We start from the raw sequence: 17447 nt of genomic DNA, 5'->3' as shown, positions 1-17447 counted from the left end.
TGCCTTACAACAGGTCTACAAGCCCTCAGTCCAGCCTCTCAGCCTATTGCGGACAGTCTGAGCACTGATGGAGGGATTGTGCGTTCCTGGTGTAACTCGGCAGTTGTTGCCATCCTGTACCTGTCCCACAGGTGTGATGTGTGGATGTACCAATCCTGTCCAGGTGTTACACATGGTCTGCCAATGCGAGGACGATCAGCTGTCCGTCCTGTCTCCCTGTAGAGCTGTCTTAGGCGTATCACAGTACAGACATTGCAATTTATTGCCCTGGCCACATCTGCAGTCCTCATGCCTCCTTGCAGCATGCCTAAGGCACGTTCACGCAGCTGAGCAGGGACCCTTGGACATCTGTTTTTCAGAGTCAGTAGAAAGGCCTCTTTAGTGTCCTAAGTTTTCACAACTGTGACCTTAATTGCCTACCGTTCCACAGGTGCATGTTCATTAATTGTTTATTGTTCATTGAACAAGCATGGGAAACAGTGTGAAGTTATTTGGATTTTTACAAATTATCCTTGAAAGACTGTCCTGAAAAAGGGATGTTTCTTTTTTTGCTGAGTTTAGATAGTCGACTTGGTCTCAAAGAAACTGTTGTCTTTTGCTGTTGTTATCTTTGTTTCACTGCAGTCCCAGAAGGTGGCGATAATGCGCCAACTTGATTGTTGTTGGGTGCGCCCTGAACCGTAGAAGAAGACTTTCAATCGTAAACAACTAGCTAACGTTAGCTGGCTGCTAGTGTGCGTTTCTTTTCGCAAAAAAAAATGGCCAAATTGGAGTTGCTAAGTTTGTTTCTCACTGAACGTTTAACGTCTGCTGCACAGGATATATATAAAATGTTAGAAGAAACGTTTGCAGAATACCAAGCAGAGATCACTTACGTAAAGAGAGAGAATGAATTTCTACGGAAGCAGTTTAATGCTAACAGACCGAGAAAAGTGAACGTTAAACGAGGTTTGTAGGACCTAATAATGCACATTTAATTATTGGACATTTAAGCCATATTTCTATCTAAAAGAGAATATCAGGGTATGAACTAGCTACTGTACTTGTGTTTAGGGGGAGTTGTGACATGTGCACTGCACGCACGTCCGCTATAGAATTGTTTTACCAACAAGGGGTCTGTCTGAGATGTTATTTTGTCAACCATCCATAACTGCAGGTCTACGACAGATCACCCGCACTGTCTCTGTAGCAGTAGCTCCCCCAAAGCTGAAGCAGGAGTCGAGCCCCAGTCTGGGGAAGGAGGTTTCACAAACTGAGGAGAAGAAGCAAGAAGCAAGGACCAGTCAGGGGGAAGAGCAGCTTCAAGAGACTGGAACAACAGAATTGATGCCTACACCCACCACTCACTGTTGCAGCAAAGACAATGATATTGGCCCATCCAAAACATTGCCCCAGATCCAGCCCAAGCCCTTACCCTCCTTACCCATACCCCTTCTCCTGGCTCAGCCCGCACAGCCCTTCCAAATCGCACAGAACCAAGCCGTCGTCTTATCTCATCAGATATCGCCTCTGGTCATTCAGGTTGTAAAGAAATTGTTTATTTGTAAAGACTGTGGGAAGACTTTCCGTTACATGAGTCGTTTGAAACAGCACACACGCATGGCTCACACGCAGGAAAAACCCCACTGCTGTACGTTGTGTGGAAAGTGTTTTCTTACCGCCAGCAAGTTAAAAACACACCAGCTAATACACACCGGCGAGAGACCCTACCTCTGTAATGTCTGTGGTCACTGTTTCAACCAGAGGTCGAACCTCAAAGTACACATGCAGAGGAAACACAAAGATGTCAAGGGTGTGTGACAAACAAAAAAATATAGCATTCAGTATACGGATTTACATTAATATTTACATTTTAGTCATTTAGAAGATGCACTTAGCCAGAGCGACTTACCGTTAATGCATTCATCTTAAGATAGCTAGGTGGGATGATGAAAAGGTTATGTGGGGAAAAAGACAGCAAAAATAAATAAAGTTGTAAGACCTCTACATTCAGGTGTATGTCAGTGGAGGCTGAGGGGAGAACGGCTCATATAAGTCTCCCCAACCCCTACATTCAGGTGTATGTCAGTGGAGGCTGAGGGGAGAACGGCTCATATAAGTCTCCCCAACCCCTACATTCAGGTGTATGTCAGTGGAGGCTGAGGGGAGAACGGCTCATATAAGTCTCCCCGACCCCTACATTCAGGTGTATGTCAGTGGAGGCTGAGGGGAGAACGGCTCATATAAGTCTCCCCAACCCCTACATTCAAGTGTATGTCAGTGGAGGCTGAGGGGAGAACGGCTCATATAAGTCTGGACCGGAGTGAATGGAGTGGCATTGATACCAATCCCCACATTTCCCTCCAGCCATTACCACGAGCCCGTCCTCACCAATTAAGGTGCCACCACCCTCCTGTGGTGTATATAATTTCTCCTCCCTTCCCTGTATTGTTGTCTCAAATCATAAACTACATTAAAGATGTAAAACAGCCTGTTTTCTTTTACAGGCTACAACCTCTAACTTGTATCACATTTTGGCTCTAATTGCTGGACAGGTCTTGCATGGTAAGATGCTTTTTTGCTCTGCTCAAAAACAAATTCAGTCAACCCCTGATAAGTGCACATTGGTTAATTGCACCAGTCTATACAAAACAGTCACAAGTCACTTGGTGTGTTCTAGATACACACACCCCAAAATCATGAGAGGATTCATATGTTATTTCAATGTGGGGAAGATGGTAAACACTTTTCCAGGCACTGCATATGGAGTTGGCTGTATTGTGTATGCAAAATTCTCCTGGGTATACCACTCAAAGCTCACTCATTGGTATTCACTTCTGTAGCCTTGTGGTAGGTGCCCAAAATTAACATGCCCTTTTAAACCTACATAAACCATTTAAACATCTTTACTGTTGTGCTGTCTTCCATAAGAACACCCTGTACAGTACTGAAAAATATTGTACAATGCATTCATTTTCAGCGTTCCTTGAGAGCTGAACATGATGTTTGGGTTTGGCCTTATCATATTTAGGGCCTCGCGTTTTCCTATTATTACGGTAACAGCGGGCATTCCTTATCACGTGATCAGCGAGAGCATCTTTTAGGTCCATTTTGGATGATAGCGAGAGCTCTTGTAGCTAGCTACGACACCCGAAAATGACTAAATTGCAGTTTTTAAATGTATTTTTGACCGAGCGGCTTATGCTCGCTGCCCAGGAGATCTATAAATCCGTCGAAGACACGATTTTGGAATACCAAGAGGAGATTGCGCTCAGGGAGAGGGAGAACGACCATCTGAGACGTCGGCTTCGAGACGCTGGGATTGAAATATGGCCAGGTTAGTAGCTACCATGCTAAAATTAGCACGGAAGCCGCACGCTAGGAAACCAAATTGGTCACTAAAGTGCTGTTGTATGCATGCATAGCTGCGTAACTAGCGAAAGGGCCCTTGTTTTTTATATATATATATATATTTTACACCCTGTATTAACGCTTCGAGAAGTAGCCAGATAACTCATGTTTTTCAGAAGGCTAACATTAGCTAATAATGTAAGCGGTTGCTAACTCAGCTAGCTAGTTAGCCACCTTTGTTCCTTAGCTAGCTAGTTGTTGCGATTTAGACTAGAATTTCAGGCATCAGCCTTGCTGATTAATTTCTGAAATCTGGTTCCTGTGATAACGTTTATATTAATTTAGTTTATCGTATTTTTCCGCGATCGTAAATCATATCTGACTGCCACGTCCCTCCCACTCTTCCATCCAGACCGTCAGTCCATGGCACTATTGGAGGAGGAGGATAGCGAGCATCCCCGCCGGGAGTGGAGCCCCAGTATGGGCCATGAGGAGCGCATCCCCATCCTGATCAAGGAGAAACGGGAGCTCAGGTACAGCCAGGGGGACGATCAGCTTCGCGGCCACGGCTCCTGCAGCACCCCAGAGTCCATGTTCACCCCTCCCCGCGTCAGCAACGAATACCCCCAGGACCCTCCCCACTCCTCCAACCTGCCCCAGAACCCGTCGGTGGAGAACAGAGAGAGGGAGCCTGGTCCCAGAAGCTCATCCAGACACGTCAAATCAGAAGGGTCCCACAGAGGCTCATCGTCGTCTTCATCCAACAGCGGCCCGCAGCCCCTGGCCACAGTCAACCCCAACTGCTCCAACGAGAACATTGACATCATTGGGGTGGAGAACGGAGGACAGATGTCGGCGGCTAAAGGACGAGCCGGCGGGAGCAGAGGTCAGGGCTCCCACTTAGGCAACCAGGGCGCTAATTCCACCGCGGCCGCAGAGTGTGGAAAATCTCCTCTCCAGGTGCATGTGTCGTCGTTCTGCTGCAGGGTGTGCGGGGAGACGTTCAGCCACGTCGGACACCTGCATGTCCACGTCCAGGTGCACACCCGAGAAAAGCCGTATCGCTGCGGGGTGTGTGGTAAGTGCTGCAGCTCCTCCGGCAGGCTCCAGGAGCATGCCAGGAGTCACACTGGAGAGAAGCCGTACCGCTGCCAGAGCTGTGGAAAAGGATTTACCCAGATGGCCCATCTCAAGGTCCACATGCGTATCCACACAGGAGAGAAACCCTACAGCTGCCCCGTGTGTGGCAAGTGTTTCAGCCGCTCTGACAAAATCAAACGTCACCTCCAGACCCACAGCCGCGAGGGCACCTACTTCTCGGGGCAGTGAGATGAGGGAGACGCCAACGCTGGTGGTTCTTCTTAATGAACGACTGAGTCTCGGTATATGAATGAATTGCTGATTATGGGACATTTTTAAAAAGCTAAAATTGCTGCCACCACTAAGACGAGGCTTGTTTTTTCTCTCTCTCTGAGCTATTCTGTGACTTTCTTAGAATGTTTTATCTCTCCTAAGTAACAGTTCTCTCCATGCCATAGTCTATCTCTCATGCAATAGGATTTGTATTGCAGTATAGTCAATTTAGTATGTGTCCATTTTTTTTCTTTTTGTATTTGAGTTATTAGCTAGTATTTCCTAATTATTTAGTATTTTAGTAATAAGCTTGATAGCATGATGATAATGAAGTCTTCCGCTATGCGCCTTGAACGGAGTGCATTCAGGATTGCAACAATACAGCGTTCCAATACGTGGTCTTTTGCCCCAGATGATTTGCACAGAGCCAATTTACACCAATTTCAAGTTTCTAAAAGCATTGGTTGTTTTAGAATTTAATTTATTTTTGATAAAGTATATCACAGCCTCTTCTAACACCCTGAAATCTGATTTCCTGAATCACCTGGCTGAAATTCGTAAGCTGTTTTTATTTGTGTTTTTTATTGAACACTGGCTAACCGTATGGGCATTGTTTATAAACAGTTGTCCATTCTTTGAGTTTGGATATAAAGTAGACATATTAGCCATTGTTAGTTCGGGTGAGGTCAGGGGGTGGGCATTACAGTTAGCAATAGAATACAGCGGGCAGGGCAATGTTTCTGTACGGTTAGCCACATAAAGCCTCCCTGATATACTACATTTTAAAGAAGCATTGCCTCTCCCTCAATCACACCAACAGTGTCATTGCATTTTGGTACATCAGAAGTATTCTGAACAAAAATATAAACGCAACAATTTCAACTATTTTACTGAGTTCATATAATGAAATCAGTCAATTGAAATAAATTCATTAGGCCCTAATCTATGGATTTCACATGAATGGGCAGGGGCACAGCCATGGTTGGGCCTTGGAGGGCATAGGCCCACCCACTGGGGAGCCAGGGCCAGCCAGTCAGAATGAGTTTTTCCTACAACGGTGCTTTATTACAATTTAGACACGCATATCCCTTAGTTTCATCAGCTGTCCGGGTGGCTGGTCACAGACAATCCAGCAAGTGAAGAAGTTGGATGTGGAGGTTCAGGGCTGGCGTGGTTTGACTTGATCTGCGGTTCTGAGGCCGGTTGGACGTACTGCCAAATTCTCTAAAATGACTTGAGGCGGCTTATGGTAGAGAAATTAACATTCAATTCTCTGGCAACAGCTTTGGTGGACATTCCTGCAGTCAGCATGCCAATTGCATGCTCCCTCAACTTGAGATGTCTGTGGCATTCTGTTGTGACAAAACTGCACATTTTAGAGTGGCCTTTTATTGTCCCCAGCACAGGGTGCACCTGCGTCAAGATCAGCTTGTTGATATTCCACACCTGTCAGGTGGATGGATTATCTTGGCAAACAATAAATGCTCAATACAGGGATGTAAACAAATTTGTGCAAAACATTTGAGAGAAATAGGCTTTTTGTGTGTATGAAACATTTCTGGCATCTTTTATTTCCGCTCATGAAACATGGGACTAACACTTTTACTTTTTTATATTTTTGTTCAGTATACATACATTTCCAATAGAACGCTGCATTGTAGTGCGTTCTGTGTGGTGCATGCGTTGGATATATCCAACGTATGCATCAAATTGTATGGTAGAGATACGCGTTCAGTGTGTTTGCGTAGCAACGCAAAATGATATGCAATGGTGCTGTCAGTCTGATCAAGGCATTAATCACGGTTGCAGAACTGTGTACTGCCCCCTGAATTTCAGTCAACTTGTAACTGATACAATAACATACTATTGTCACAGAGGAGTCAACACCGAGACTGCTATTCTGCTAGATCAATTTGACCTTGGTGATGATCATTCTGTGTATGACCACTATCTATCCCCCACCTCTGATGCAGATAGGGTTTATGTGTCCTCTATGACCTGCACTACTACAGTATTTAACCAACACGGTGCAGGGAAAGACCGATTCCTCAGCTGAGTCATACAGTATTTTACCCTGTATGTGTCTGTGCTGCTTGTTTCAAGAGGATTGGTCCTGAGCTAGGTGCTGCTGCACATATATTCACTATACTAAATATCTAGTAATGGTGGCCAGTTGTTTGCAAGTGTAAAATAAAACAATTCAGACCCTAATCAAGGTTTCTCCTGGAATAAAAAGCACTTTTTAGTGTATATTGTGATCCAGGAGTATTAAATGCCGAGCTGAGACCAATGCTCATGAACAAGCAGTAGGCCTATGGCCCATACCAGATACAAACCACAGCCCCATCACTTAGGCCAAGTGTCTTGGGCAATAGGGGCTATGGGGTTGTCACAGGACAGGGCCTTTATCACCTCTCAGGACTGAGGCTACTACAGTAGGCCGTCTAACTCCATCGACATTCCTCCAGTCTCTTCCCCACAGTCTATTCTGGGACACCACTGCTCCCACACACATTACTGTACAGTGTTGTATCATTGTGTACTAAATGTTATTTTTTAATAAACTAGTAACTGACTACGCTGTCTTTGTTCATTTCTCCATATATAGGCATACAGGCCGAGAGATGGCCGGCACTAGAATAAGATGTTTGTTTGCATGATTATTAGCCATTCAAGTGAACAAATCAATTCCGACTGAACCTAAATGTACATTTAAAACAACTTCACCGACACAGCAGAGTCCCTAAATCCCAAATCAAGATAAACTACACACACCTATCTATGGTTTTTATTTTCATGTAATCATTATTTAACTAGGCAACTCTGTTAAGAACAAATTCTTATTTACAATGACGGCCTTTTTTATTTATGTTTATTTCACCTTTATTTAACCAGGCAGGCCAGTTGAGAACACCTTTATTTAACCAGGCAGGCCAGTTGAGAACACCTTTATTTAACCAGGCAGGCCAGTTGAGAACACCTTTATTTAACCAGGCAGGCCAGTTGAGAACACCTAAACCAGGCAGGCCAGTTGAGAACACCTTTATTTAACCAGGCAGGCCAGTTGAGAACACCTTTATTTAACCAGGCAGGCCAGTTGAGAACACCTTTATTTAACCAGGCAGGCCAGTTGAGAACAACTGCGACCTGGAATTTACAACTGCGACCTGGCCAAGATAAAGCAAAGCAGTGTGACAAAAACAACAGTTACACACATAAACAAATGTACAGTCAATAACAGAAAAGAAAAATAGAAAAATCTATGTACAGTGTGTGCAAATGTAGAAGAGTAGGGAGGTAAGGCAATAAATAGGCCCTAGAGGTGAAAAATAATTACAATTTAGCATTAATACTGAAGTGATAGATATGCAGATGATGTGCAAGTAGAGATACTGGGGTGCAAAAGAGCAAGAGGGTAAGTAATAATATGGGGATGAGGTAGTCGGGTGGGCTATTTACAGATTGGCTGTGTACAGGTACAGTGATCGGTAAGCTGCTCTTGACAGCTGATGCTTAATTGGAGAGGGAGATATAAGATTCTAGCTTCAGAGATTTTTGCAATTCGTTCCAGTCATTGGCAGCAGAGAACTGGAAGGAAAGTCGACCAAAGTAAGTGTTGGCTTTGGGGACTAGCGTGCTACGGATGGGTGTTGCTATGGTGACCAGTGAGCTGAGAAGGCGGCACTTCACCTAGCAAAGACCTATAGATGACCTGGAGCCAGTGGGTTTGGCAACGAATATGTATCGAGGGCCAGCCAACGAGAGCATACAGGTCGCAATGGTGGGTGGTATATGGGTCTTTGGTTACAAAACGGATGGCACTAGGATAAACTAAATCCAGTTTGCTGAGTAGAGTGTTGTGAGCTATTTTGTAAATGACATCGCCGAAGTCGAGGATCGGTAGGATAGTCAGTTCTACAAGGGTATGTTTGGCAGCATGAGTGAAGGAGACTTTGTTTTGCGAAATAGGAAGCCGATTCTAGATTTAATTTTGGATTGGAGATGCTTAATGTGAGTCTGGAAGGAGAGTTTACAGTCTAACCAGACACCTAGGTATTTGTAGTTGTCCACATATTCTAAGTCAGAACAAACCAGAGTCGTGATGCTAGTCGGGAGGGAGGGTGCGGACAGCAATTGGTTGAAGAGCATGCACTTAGTTTTACTAGCATTTAAAAGCATTTAGAGGCCACGGAAGGAGTGTTGTTTGGCGTTGAAGCTCGTTTGGAGGTTTGTTATCACAGTGTACAAATAAGGGCCAGATGTATACAGAATGGTGTCGTCTGCGTAGAGGTGGATCAGAGAATCACCAGCCGCAAGAGCGACATCATTGATATATACAGAGGCCCTCCAATTTGACACACTGAACACTAACTGAGAGGTGATCCAGTTTACCTGGGCCTTGTTGATTAGAAAGGCCTGCTCGCTGAAGTGTTTTAGGGAGCGTTTGACAGTGATGAGGGGTGGTCGTTTGACCGCGGACCCATTACACACGCAGGCAATGAGGCAGTGATCGCTGAGATCCTGGTTGAAGACAGCAGAGATGTATTTAGAGGGCAAGTTGATCAGGATGATATCTAAGAGGGTGCCATGGTTACGGATTTAAGGTTGTACCTCGTAGGTTCCTTGATAATTTATGTGAGATTGAGGGCATTTATCTTAGATTGTACCAAAAGGCAAAAATACTGTATAAATATAGGACAAACCACATCACAACGAGACAGACACAACACTACATAATGCGAGACCTAACATAAGGCAGCAAAACATGACAACACAGCATGGTTGCAAAACAACATGGTAGCAGCACAAAAACATGGTACAAACATTATTGGGCAAAGTCAACAGCAGAGGTCATGAAGGTAGAGACAACAATACATCATACAAAGCAGCCACAACTGTCAGTAAGAGTGTCCATGATTGAGTCTTTGAATGAAGATATTGAGATAAAACTTTGAGGGACTAGGGGTTGATTTTGGGATTCAGAGTATAAGTACCTCGCACATGCTGGAATAAATGTATCTGTGTATCAAATATATATATATATATATATATATTCCATATGCTGATTGATTTGTCTCGGATGGATGATACAATTATTTGATTTCAGCTGCCCCATGTTCTTAAGGACTTACGGTAACTAACGTTTTCTGATTGTGTCACATTCGTTCTTATTTTACAAACTATGGTTTGTTGTGCCCTGCCAGCGGCCCTCGACATGACGAAGTTACAGTTTCTAAATGTATATTTGACCGAACAGTTGATGTCAGCTGCCCAATAGATATGAGACCATATTAAAATACAATTATTAAAATACAAGGAGGAAATACTGTAATACAGGGAAAGAGCGACTGATCAACTGAGACGCAAACTGCACAGAAATGGGATTCCATTGCCAGGTTAGTAACAGTAGACAGCAAGCGAGGATAAAACGTTCTCAGATCTTCTGTAGATATCTTATTTGAAATATGAATTAATGTTAGCTAGCTAACCTGCCCCCGTATCTGCGTTTAGATGTCGACGATGGGTATGACGTGTGGTATAATGGGCTGTACATACGTCACTCCGTCGATCCACGTGTGAGCATGGGCGGAGTCGGATTTTTTGGAGCAATGCGTACTTTTGCTCACGTCGCAGTTGCGTTCCACCACAGAAAAATGAGACATATTTCACCTGATGTATAAATGTGAAGTATCTGGTGCCGAAAATCTCCCCCCTGCCAGAATAACCCCACCACCCACTCTCTTTGCGTGAACTCGCACTCACTCCTTGATTGCTACGACTTGCTTACTAGTTGAGATTTCTTATCACTTTAGGCTGCGTTTCATTATTTATTTTTTAATGTCGGTTTGATCGCGGGAGGCACTTGTAATGTCTGCAGTTTTCGGTTTGGCTATTTGTTTCAAGTGTATTGGGCTATAAATACATCTCTTTACCGAAATTCGTCATCTCTCCCATGTCTTATTCGACTAGTAGTTGTTCTGAAATGTTTATTGCTTGCCTACATTTTACTCCCTCTGTTTAATATAACACACATACATTAATTATTATTATTATTAAGTTTGTTCTATAGAAAGTATTTGACTCTAGCCACAAAATTAGGGAAATTAGAAGGGGAGGATTTTCTTGCCTGCCAAAATTCGACGCAATTTATTTATTTGTATTTTATTAAAACATTTTAGAGGGTGGATCAGCGTTAATATTGCTGATAGATTGTAGCTTCCATCAATGTAATTCTCTGCATCATTTCCAACCCCCCATATATTTTTGGTGTAAATATATATATTTATAAATACATACCCACATATATAAACATGCATACATATATATATATTTTTTCCTTTATTATTCCCCGCAATCCCTACCACCCTTCCCCTAATTGGAGTAAACTAATAAACAATAACACTTCAACGCTACTTAAGGATTTAACTAGCTTCAGAAGCAAACATGTCTCTACTAATTAGAAGAGCTTGAACTGCGCTTACTACTCAGGAGGATAAATAAAAACAAACAAGGGATAACATGGCATGTTCGTCCATGAACCAGAATCTGGGTTTTTGACGAGTGGCAGCACACAGAAAAGTATCGCTTCGAAACTAGGAATCTTGACCGTTTGTACATTGTCATGGAAGTGTGCCAAGTTAACAGGCATGTCCGTCCTGAAGGAGGATGTTGTTGCCTATCCCTCTGTGGCAAAAGTTTTCGGATCGTTGGAATTATTTGTTTTATACGGGAGCTGTCGACCGAAAATATATTCGCATCTGGGCTCCGGAAAACTCGGACAACGAGTACTACAAGGGATGTTTCTCAATGATCCTGAGTTCAGTCTGCGATGTGAAGTACCGCTTCACCATGATCAACGTGGGGCGCATATGTTCTGGGGGAAGAAGCAAGGTCGGAGTGCTTGCCGGGGACCCAAACACCGAGCCCATGTCTTCATGGGAGATGAGGCATTCCCTCTGAGGGTAAACCTGATGCGAGAGCATGTACAAAATGTACTTTATTTTACAGGATTATATAATGCGAACATTATATAATGAAGCAAACATGGAATTACTTTGAAATGTGAAGGTGAAGACTCTGAAGATGTCGAGTGAAAGTGTCTTTCATCCCTCTATGTACTCTGTGGATGAAAGGGATTGTCTGGCTCCTCGCCATTAAACCTAGTTAAGGAGGAAACTTGACGCCTTTGCAGCCTGAATGGAGAATGTTTTAGGTACAAACCAGTCCTCGGGGAATACGATTTAGCATTGCATTGGATGGTAAGATGAAACCATCAATAGTAGATCAACATCGCCACTTGCTGACCTTTGGGCTAGCTTGGAATGGTTGGTTGCTGTTTCTCCCCCTCCCTCCTTGTGTTTCTCCCTCCCTCTCTCCCTCCTTGTTGTTTCTCCCCCCTTCCTCCTTGTTGTTCCGTGTCACTCGCTCACAGTACACACACTGCAAGGCCCCTCCGCCTGCTAGAGCGGCACTAATCTCTCTCCCTCACGCTTAATCAGCTCTGGTTTCTAAAGTCACTAACAAATGGACTTTTCTGCTGCTTCCCTCACTCCTATCGGGTCTGGATCCGACCAGGTCTGTATGGAACTGGTCTAGTTGTCCTCGGGTCCGTTTCGGAAACAGATCTTTATATTGAAAAATGTATATCAGGTCCGGGTAGGAAAGCCCCATGTCCATTTCAGAACAGGTACAACTTTTTGGACCCGTGAAGACCTCTACTTGAGAGGCCCAATATAACAATCCCTGTCACAACAGACAATGCCAGGAACATTGTGAATGCTGTTACAGAAGCTGGACTTGGACCACAAAAAGGGGGCTTTTTATTTTTGTGTCTTTTGCCAAATAAACAAAAATTAACTACAGTAATTAATGGTATTTCATTTTCCCACTGTCCCGAAACCGAACCGAACTGTGACCTCAATACATACCAACTGTGGGTTTGGTGATACACCCCTACTTGTAACATAACACTGTCCACTCTTAACTTTCAGCCCGAGAGTCCTCTGCTCTTATAGAACGTGAGGAGGGAGCCATTGGGTTGAAGCAGGAACCAGAACCCAGGCAAACTATGGAGAAACAGGAGGGAAGGACCAGGAAGGAGGAAAAGAAACTTAGAGGACTAGACTCTGTCTAGATGTCTCTCCTTACGATGGAAATGATGGCTATGATCAGAACACACCTCATTCAGTCAGTTCCAAACTCACACCGGGGAGAGTAGAGGGAGGCTCTCTGTCCAGCTCATCAACATCCAAACCAATCAAAACAGAGACTGAAGGACTGGGTGTTTGTCCATTTGATCCGTCAAGTGACCCCAATACATTCTCTTCGTCAGTGAACCTTGACCTTTCGGCAGCACAGAATGAGAACAGTGTAAGTATGATGGGGGTGGAAGGTGGTGAAGGACTACTGTCAGGGTTTGAGGCGCTACAGATACCACTACACATGGAACAGTCCCTTCAAAATCACCACAACACAGCATTGTGTTGCAAGGTGTGTGGGAAACCCTGTAGACATATGGGCCATTTAAACGCACACATGCAAATGCACATGAAAGAGAAGCCATTACTCTGCGGGGTTTGTGGTAAGTGCTTTAGCTCACCGGGGAGGTTGAAAGGGCATTAGCGGATTCACACAGGGGAGAAGCTCTATCAGTGCCATATCTGTAGGAAACGGTGCAATCAGACTGCACACCTGAAAGTGCATCCGAGTGTCCACACAGGAGAAAAACCGTTCAGTTGTCCTGTGTGTGGCAAGTGCTTCAGCCACTCCGCCAAAATTAAACGTCACCTCCAGACCCACAGCCGTGAAGGCACCTAGGCTTGTGATTTTTTTTCTCTTTCTCTCAAAGAGCTAGGGATTCTGCGACTTTCTTCAAGGAATGTTCTCTGAGTAACGCTTCTCCATGCCATAGTCTCTCTCTCTCATGCAATAGGTTTTGTATTGCATTATAGTCAATTTAGTGTGTTTCTTTTTGTACATGTCACTGAATGGAGTTTTTGTGAATCTTTAAAAACACAACATTTTACGAGTTAGTTGCTAGTCTTTCTGAATTATACTGAACAAAAATATGGTGTGGCATATCAAGAAGCTTTTTAAATAGCAAGGTTCATTAGACAGGTGCACCTTGTGCTGGGGACAATAAAAGGCCTCTGTAAAATGGGCAGTTTTGTCACACAACACAGTGCTTACAGATGTCTCATGTTTTGAGGGAGTGTGCAGTTGACATGCTGACTGAAGGAATGTCCACCAGAGCTGTTGCCAGAAAATGTTATGTTAATTTCTCTACCATAAGCTGCCTCCAATGTTGTTTTAGAGAATTTGGCAGTACATCCAACTGGCTGTTTAATCAGCTTATTGATATGCCACAACTGTCAGCTGGATGGATTTTCTTGGCAACGGAGAAATGCTCACTAATGCAGTTGCTTCACAAATTTGTGCTCAAAATTTTAGAGAAATTAGAGAAATTGTGCGAATGGAAAGATGGGACCAACATGTTGTGCTTATATTTTTGTTCAGTATAACTGTGTTGCTTGTTCGCGAGGGTTGGTCCTGAGCTAGGCTCTGCTGCACATACAGGTAACTGCTAAAATAATGAAAGACGGCGCCGACAGACATGGCAGCTCTGCTTCTAGATCCTAAGCAACTTTGCGATATTACAGCACTGTTGGAGCTAGGAACACAACCATTTCGCTACACCTGGAATAACATCTGCTAAACATGTGTATGTGACCAATAAAATTTGATTCAATTTAATGGAAATACTTCAGTAAATGAGCAATACGAAGTATATTGAAAGCAGGTGCTTCCACACAGGTGTGGTTCCTGAGTTAATTACCCAATTAACATCCAATCATGCTTAGGGTCATGTGAAAAATGCTGGGCAGGCCATTATTTTGGCTATTATGGCAATGCCCCCATCCACAGAGCACGAGTGTTCAGTGAATGGTTTGATGAGCATGAAAACAATTTAAACCATTTGCCATGGCTGTCTCAGTCACCAGATCTCAACCCAATTGAACACATTTATGGGAGATTCTGGAGCACCGCCTGAGACAGCATTTTCCACCACCATCGACAAAACACCATATTATGGATTTTCTTGTGGGAATATGGTGCTGCAGCCCTCCAATAGAGTTCCAGACACTTGTAACATCTATGCCACAGTGCATTGAAGTTGTTCTGGCTCGTGGTGCCCCAACGCCCTGTTAAGACACTTTATGTTGGTGTTTCCTTTAATTTTGCAGTTACCTTTATATTCACTATAGCAAAGATCTGTGGCCCATTGTTTGGAAGTGAAACAGACATTTTTGTCAGACCCAGATCAATGCTTCTCCTGGAATTAAAAGTACTTTAGATACTGTGTGTGTATATATATATATATATAAGGTCCTAGTATTAAACATGTCATCTCCAATAGTTCACTGTAAACAGTAATGAGTTAGAATGGTCCCCTGGAGGTTTTTGTCTAGTTCCCGGTTGGTCCCGGGGATGTCCCCATGGATGTTTTTAGGACTTTCTTGAGACGTTGTGTCATGTTCCCCTGGAGGTTTTTATCTAGTTCCCAGTTTGTCCTGGGGACGTCACTTGATAGGAATTATTATTTAACATGTCCTCACCACCTGTGAGGTTTTGCTGTTTATAATGTGCGGATTCGTCAATTCTTTGTCGATACATTCTGTCTGTATATTGTGTTTATCATCTATTTTCACCGTTTCACCAAATCAAATTCCGGATATATTTAAATGTCCTTTATGAATAAAGGTAACTCTGTTTCTGAATGTTATTCAACAATATAACTTATTTATTATATGGCATTAGCACAGGGAGTTTACACAAATCTTTAGATTAATAATAAGTTGCATGACACCTACATCACTTTTCAGGTGCTATCCCATTCTGCCTTGGTGACCATGACTTAGGCACTTCTCCCCTTAACTGCTACAAGGCTGACCCTGTTATGCTTACAAGCCTTTTCTGGGTTTGGTGTTTCATAGAGTTGGCTAGGGTGACAACAAAAACATGTTTCAGTTATACAATAAGACTTTTATTTTGAAATAAAATGTTGCCTGTGTGTGTGTGTGTGTGTTACATGCCTGTGTGTTCCTGTGAGTGCGTGTGTGTTTGTAATGCAGGTTGAGTCTGTATGTGTGGGTCCTGGGTATATATACAGTGGGGCAAAAAAAGTATTTAGTCAGCCACCAATTGTGCAAGTTCTCCCACTTAAAAAGATGAGAGAGGCCTGTAATTTTCATCATAGGTACACTTCAACTATGACAGACAAAATGAGAAGAAAAAAATCCAGAAAATTACATTGTAGGATTTTTAATGAATTTATTTGCAAATTATGGTGGAAAATAAGTTTTTGGTCAATAACAAAAGTTTATCTCAATACTTTGTTATATACCCTTTGTTGGCAATGACAGAGGTCAAATGTTTTCTCTAAGTCTTCACAAGGTTTTCACACACTGTTGCTGGTATTTTGGCCCATTCCTCCATGCAGATCTCCTCTAGAGCAGTGATGTTTTGGGGCTGTTGCTGGGCAACACAGACTTTCAACTCCCTCCAAATATTTTCTATGGGGTTGAGATCTGGAGACTGGCTAGGCCACTCCAGGACCTTGAAATGCTTCTTACGAAGCCACTCCTTCGTTGCCCGGGCGGTGTGTTTGGGATCATTGTCATGCTGAAAGACCCAGCCAACGTTTCATCTTCAATGCCCTTGCTGATGGAAGGAGGTTTTCACTCAAAATCTCACGATACATGGCCCCATTCATTCTTTCCTTTACACGGATCAGTCGTCCTGGTCCCTTTGCAGAAAAACAGCCCCAAAGCATGATGTTTCCACCCCCATGCTTCACAGTAGGTATGGTGTTCTTTGGATGCAACTCAGCATTCTTTGTCCTCCAAACACGACGAGTTGAGTTTTTACCAAAAAGTTCTATTTTGGTTTCATCTGACCATATGACATTCTCCAAATCTTCTTCTGGATCATCCAAATGCTCTCTAGCAAACTTCAGACGGGCCTGGACATGTACTGGCTTAAGCAGAGGGACACGTCTGGCACTGCAGGATTTGAGTCCCTGGCGGCGTAGTGTGTTACTGATGGTAGGCTTTGTTACTTTGGTCCCAGCTCTCTGCAGGTCATTCACTAGGTCCCCCCGTGTGGTTCTGGGATTTTTGCTCACCGTTCTTGTGATCATTTTGACCCCACGGGGTGAGCGCTTGCGTGGAGCCTGAGATCGAGGGAGGTTATCAGTGGTCTTGTATGTCTTCCATTTCCTAATAATTGCTCCCACAGTTGATTTCTTCAAACCAAGCTGCTTACCTATTGCAGATTCAATCTTCCCAGCCTGGTGCAGGTCTACAATTTTGTTTCTGGTGTCCTCTGACAGCTCTTTGGTCTTGGCCATAGTGGAGTTTGGAGTGTGACTGTTTGAGGTTGTGGACAGGTGTCTTTTATACTGATAACAAGTTCAAACAGGTGCCATTAATACAGGTAACGAGTGGAGGACAGACAAGCCTCTTAAAGAAGAAGTTAAAGGTCTGTGAGAGCCAGAAATCTTGCTTGTTTGTAGGTGACCAAATACTTTTTTTCCACCATAATTTGCAAATAAATAAATTAAAAATCCTACAATGTGATTTTCTGGAATTTTTTTCTCATTTTGTCTGTCATAGTTGAAGTGTACCTATGATGAAAATTACAGGCCTCTCATCTTTTTAAGTGGGAGAACTTGCACAATTGGTGGCTGACTAAATACTTTTTTG

The 17447-nt window shown here is 43.4% G+C and overlaps 1 protein-coding gene and 1 long non-coding RNA gene across 3 annotated transcripts; both read left to right on the top strand.

The window, feature by feature from the left end:
• The first annotated feature begins 512 nt into the window (after positions 1–512).
• LOC112221787 lies at positions 513–2900 on the top strand. Of its 2 annotated transcripts, XR_006084658.1 has the most exons (3): positions 570–948; positions 1157–1993; positions 2058–2900. It is a non-coding gene; the product is annotated as an uncharacterized LOC112221787 (long non-coding RNA). The 2 variants fall into 2 exon arrangements; XR_002949067.2 differs by lacking the exon at positions 2058–2900 and having other exon boundaries at positions 513–948; positions 1157–1986.
• Positions 2901–3058: 158 nt separating this feature from the next.
• On the top strand, positions 3059–7259 carry LOC112221780 (zinc finger protein OZF). Its single transcript, XM_024384101.2, has 2 exons — positions 3059–3316; positions 3743–7259. Exons 1-2 carry the CDS (start codon positions 3136–3138, stop codon positions 4657–4659), a joined length of 1098 nt encoding a protein of 365 aa, XP_024239869.1. The 5' UTR covers positions 3059–3135; the 3' UTR covers positions 4660–7259.
• The last annotated feature ends 10188 nt before the right edge of the window (positions 7260–17447 follow it).

This window comes from Oncorhynchus tshawytscha, linkage group LG02 (assembly GCF_018296145.1).
Source record: "Oncorhynchus tshawytscha isolate Ot180627B linkage group LG02, Otsh_v2.0, whole genome shotgun sequence".
Lineage (NCBI taxonomy): Eukaryota > Metazoa > Chordata > Actinopteri > Salmoniformes > Salmonidae > Oncorhynchus > Oncorhynchus tshawytscha.
This window is presented reverse-complemented; position numbering and strand designations above follow the sequence as displayed.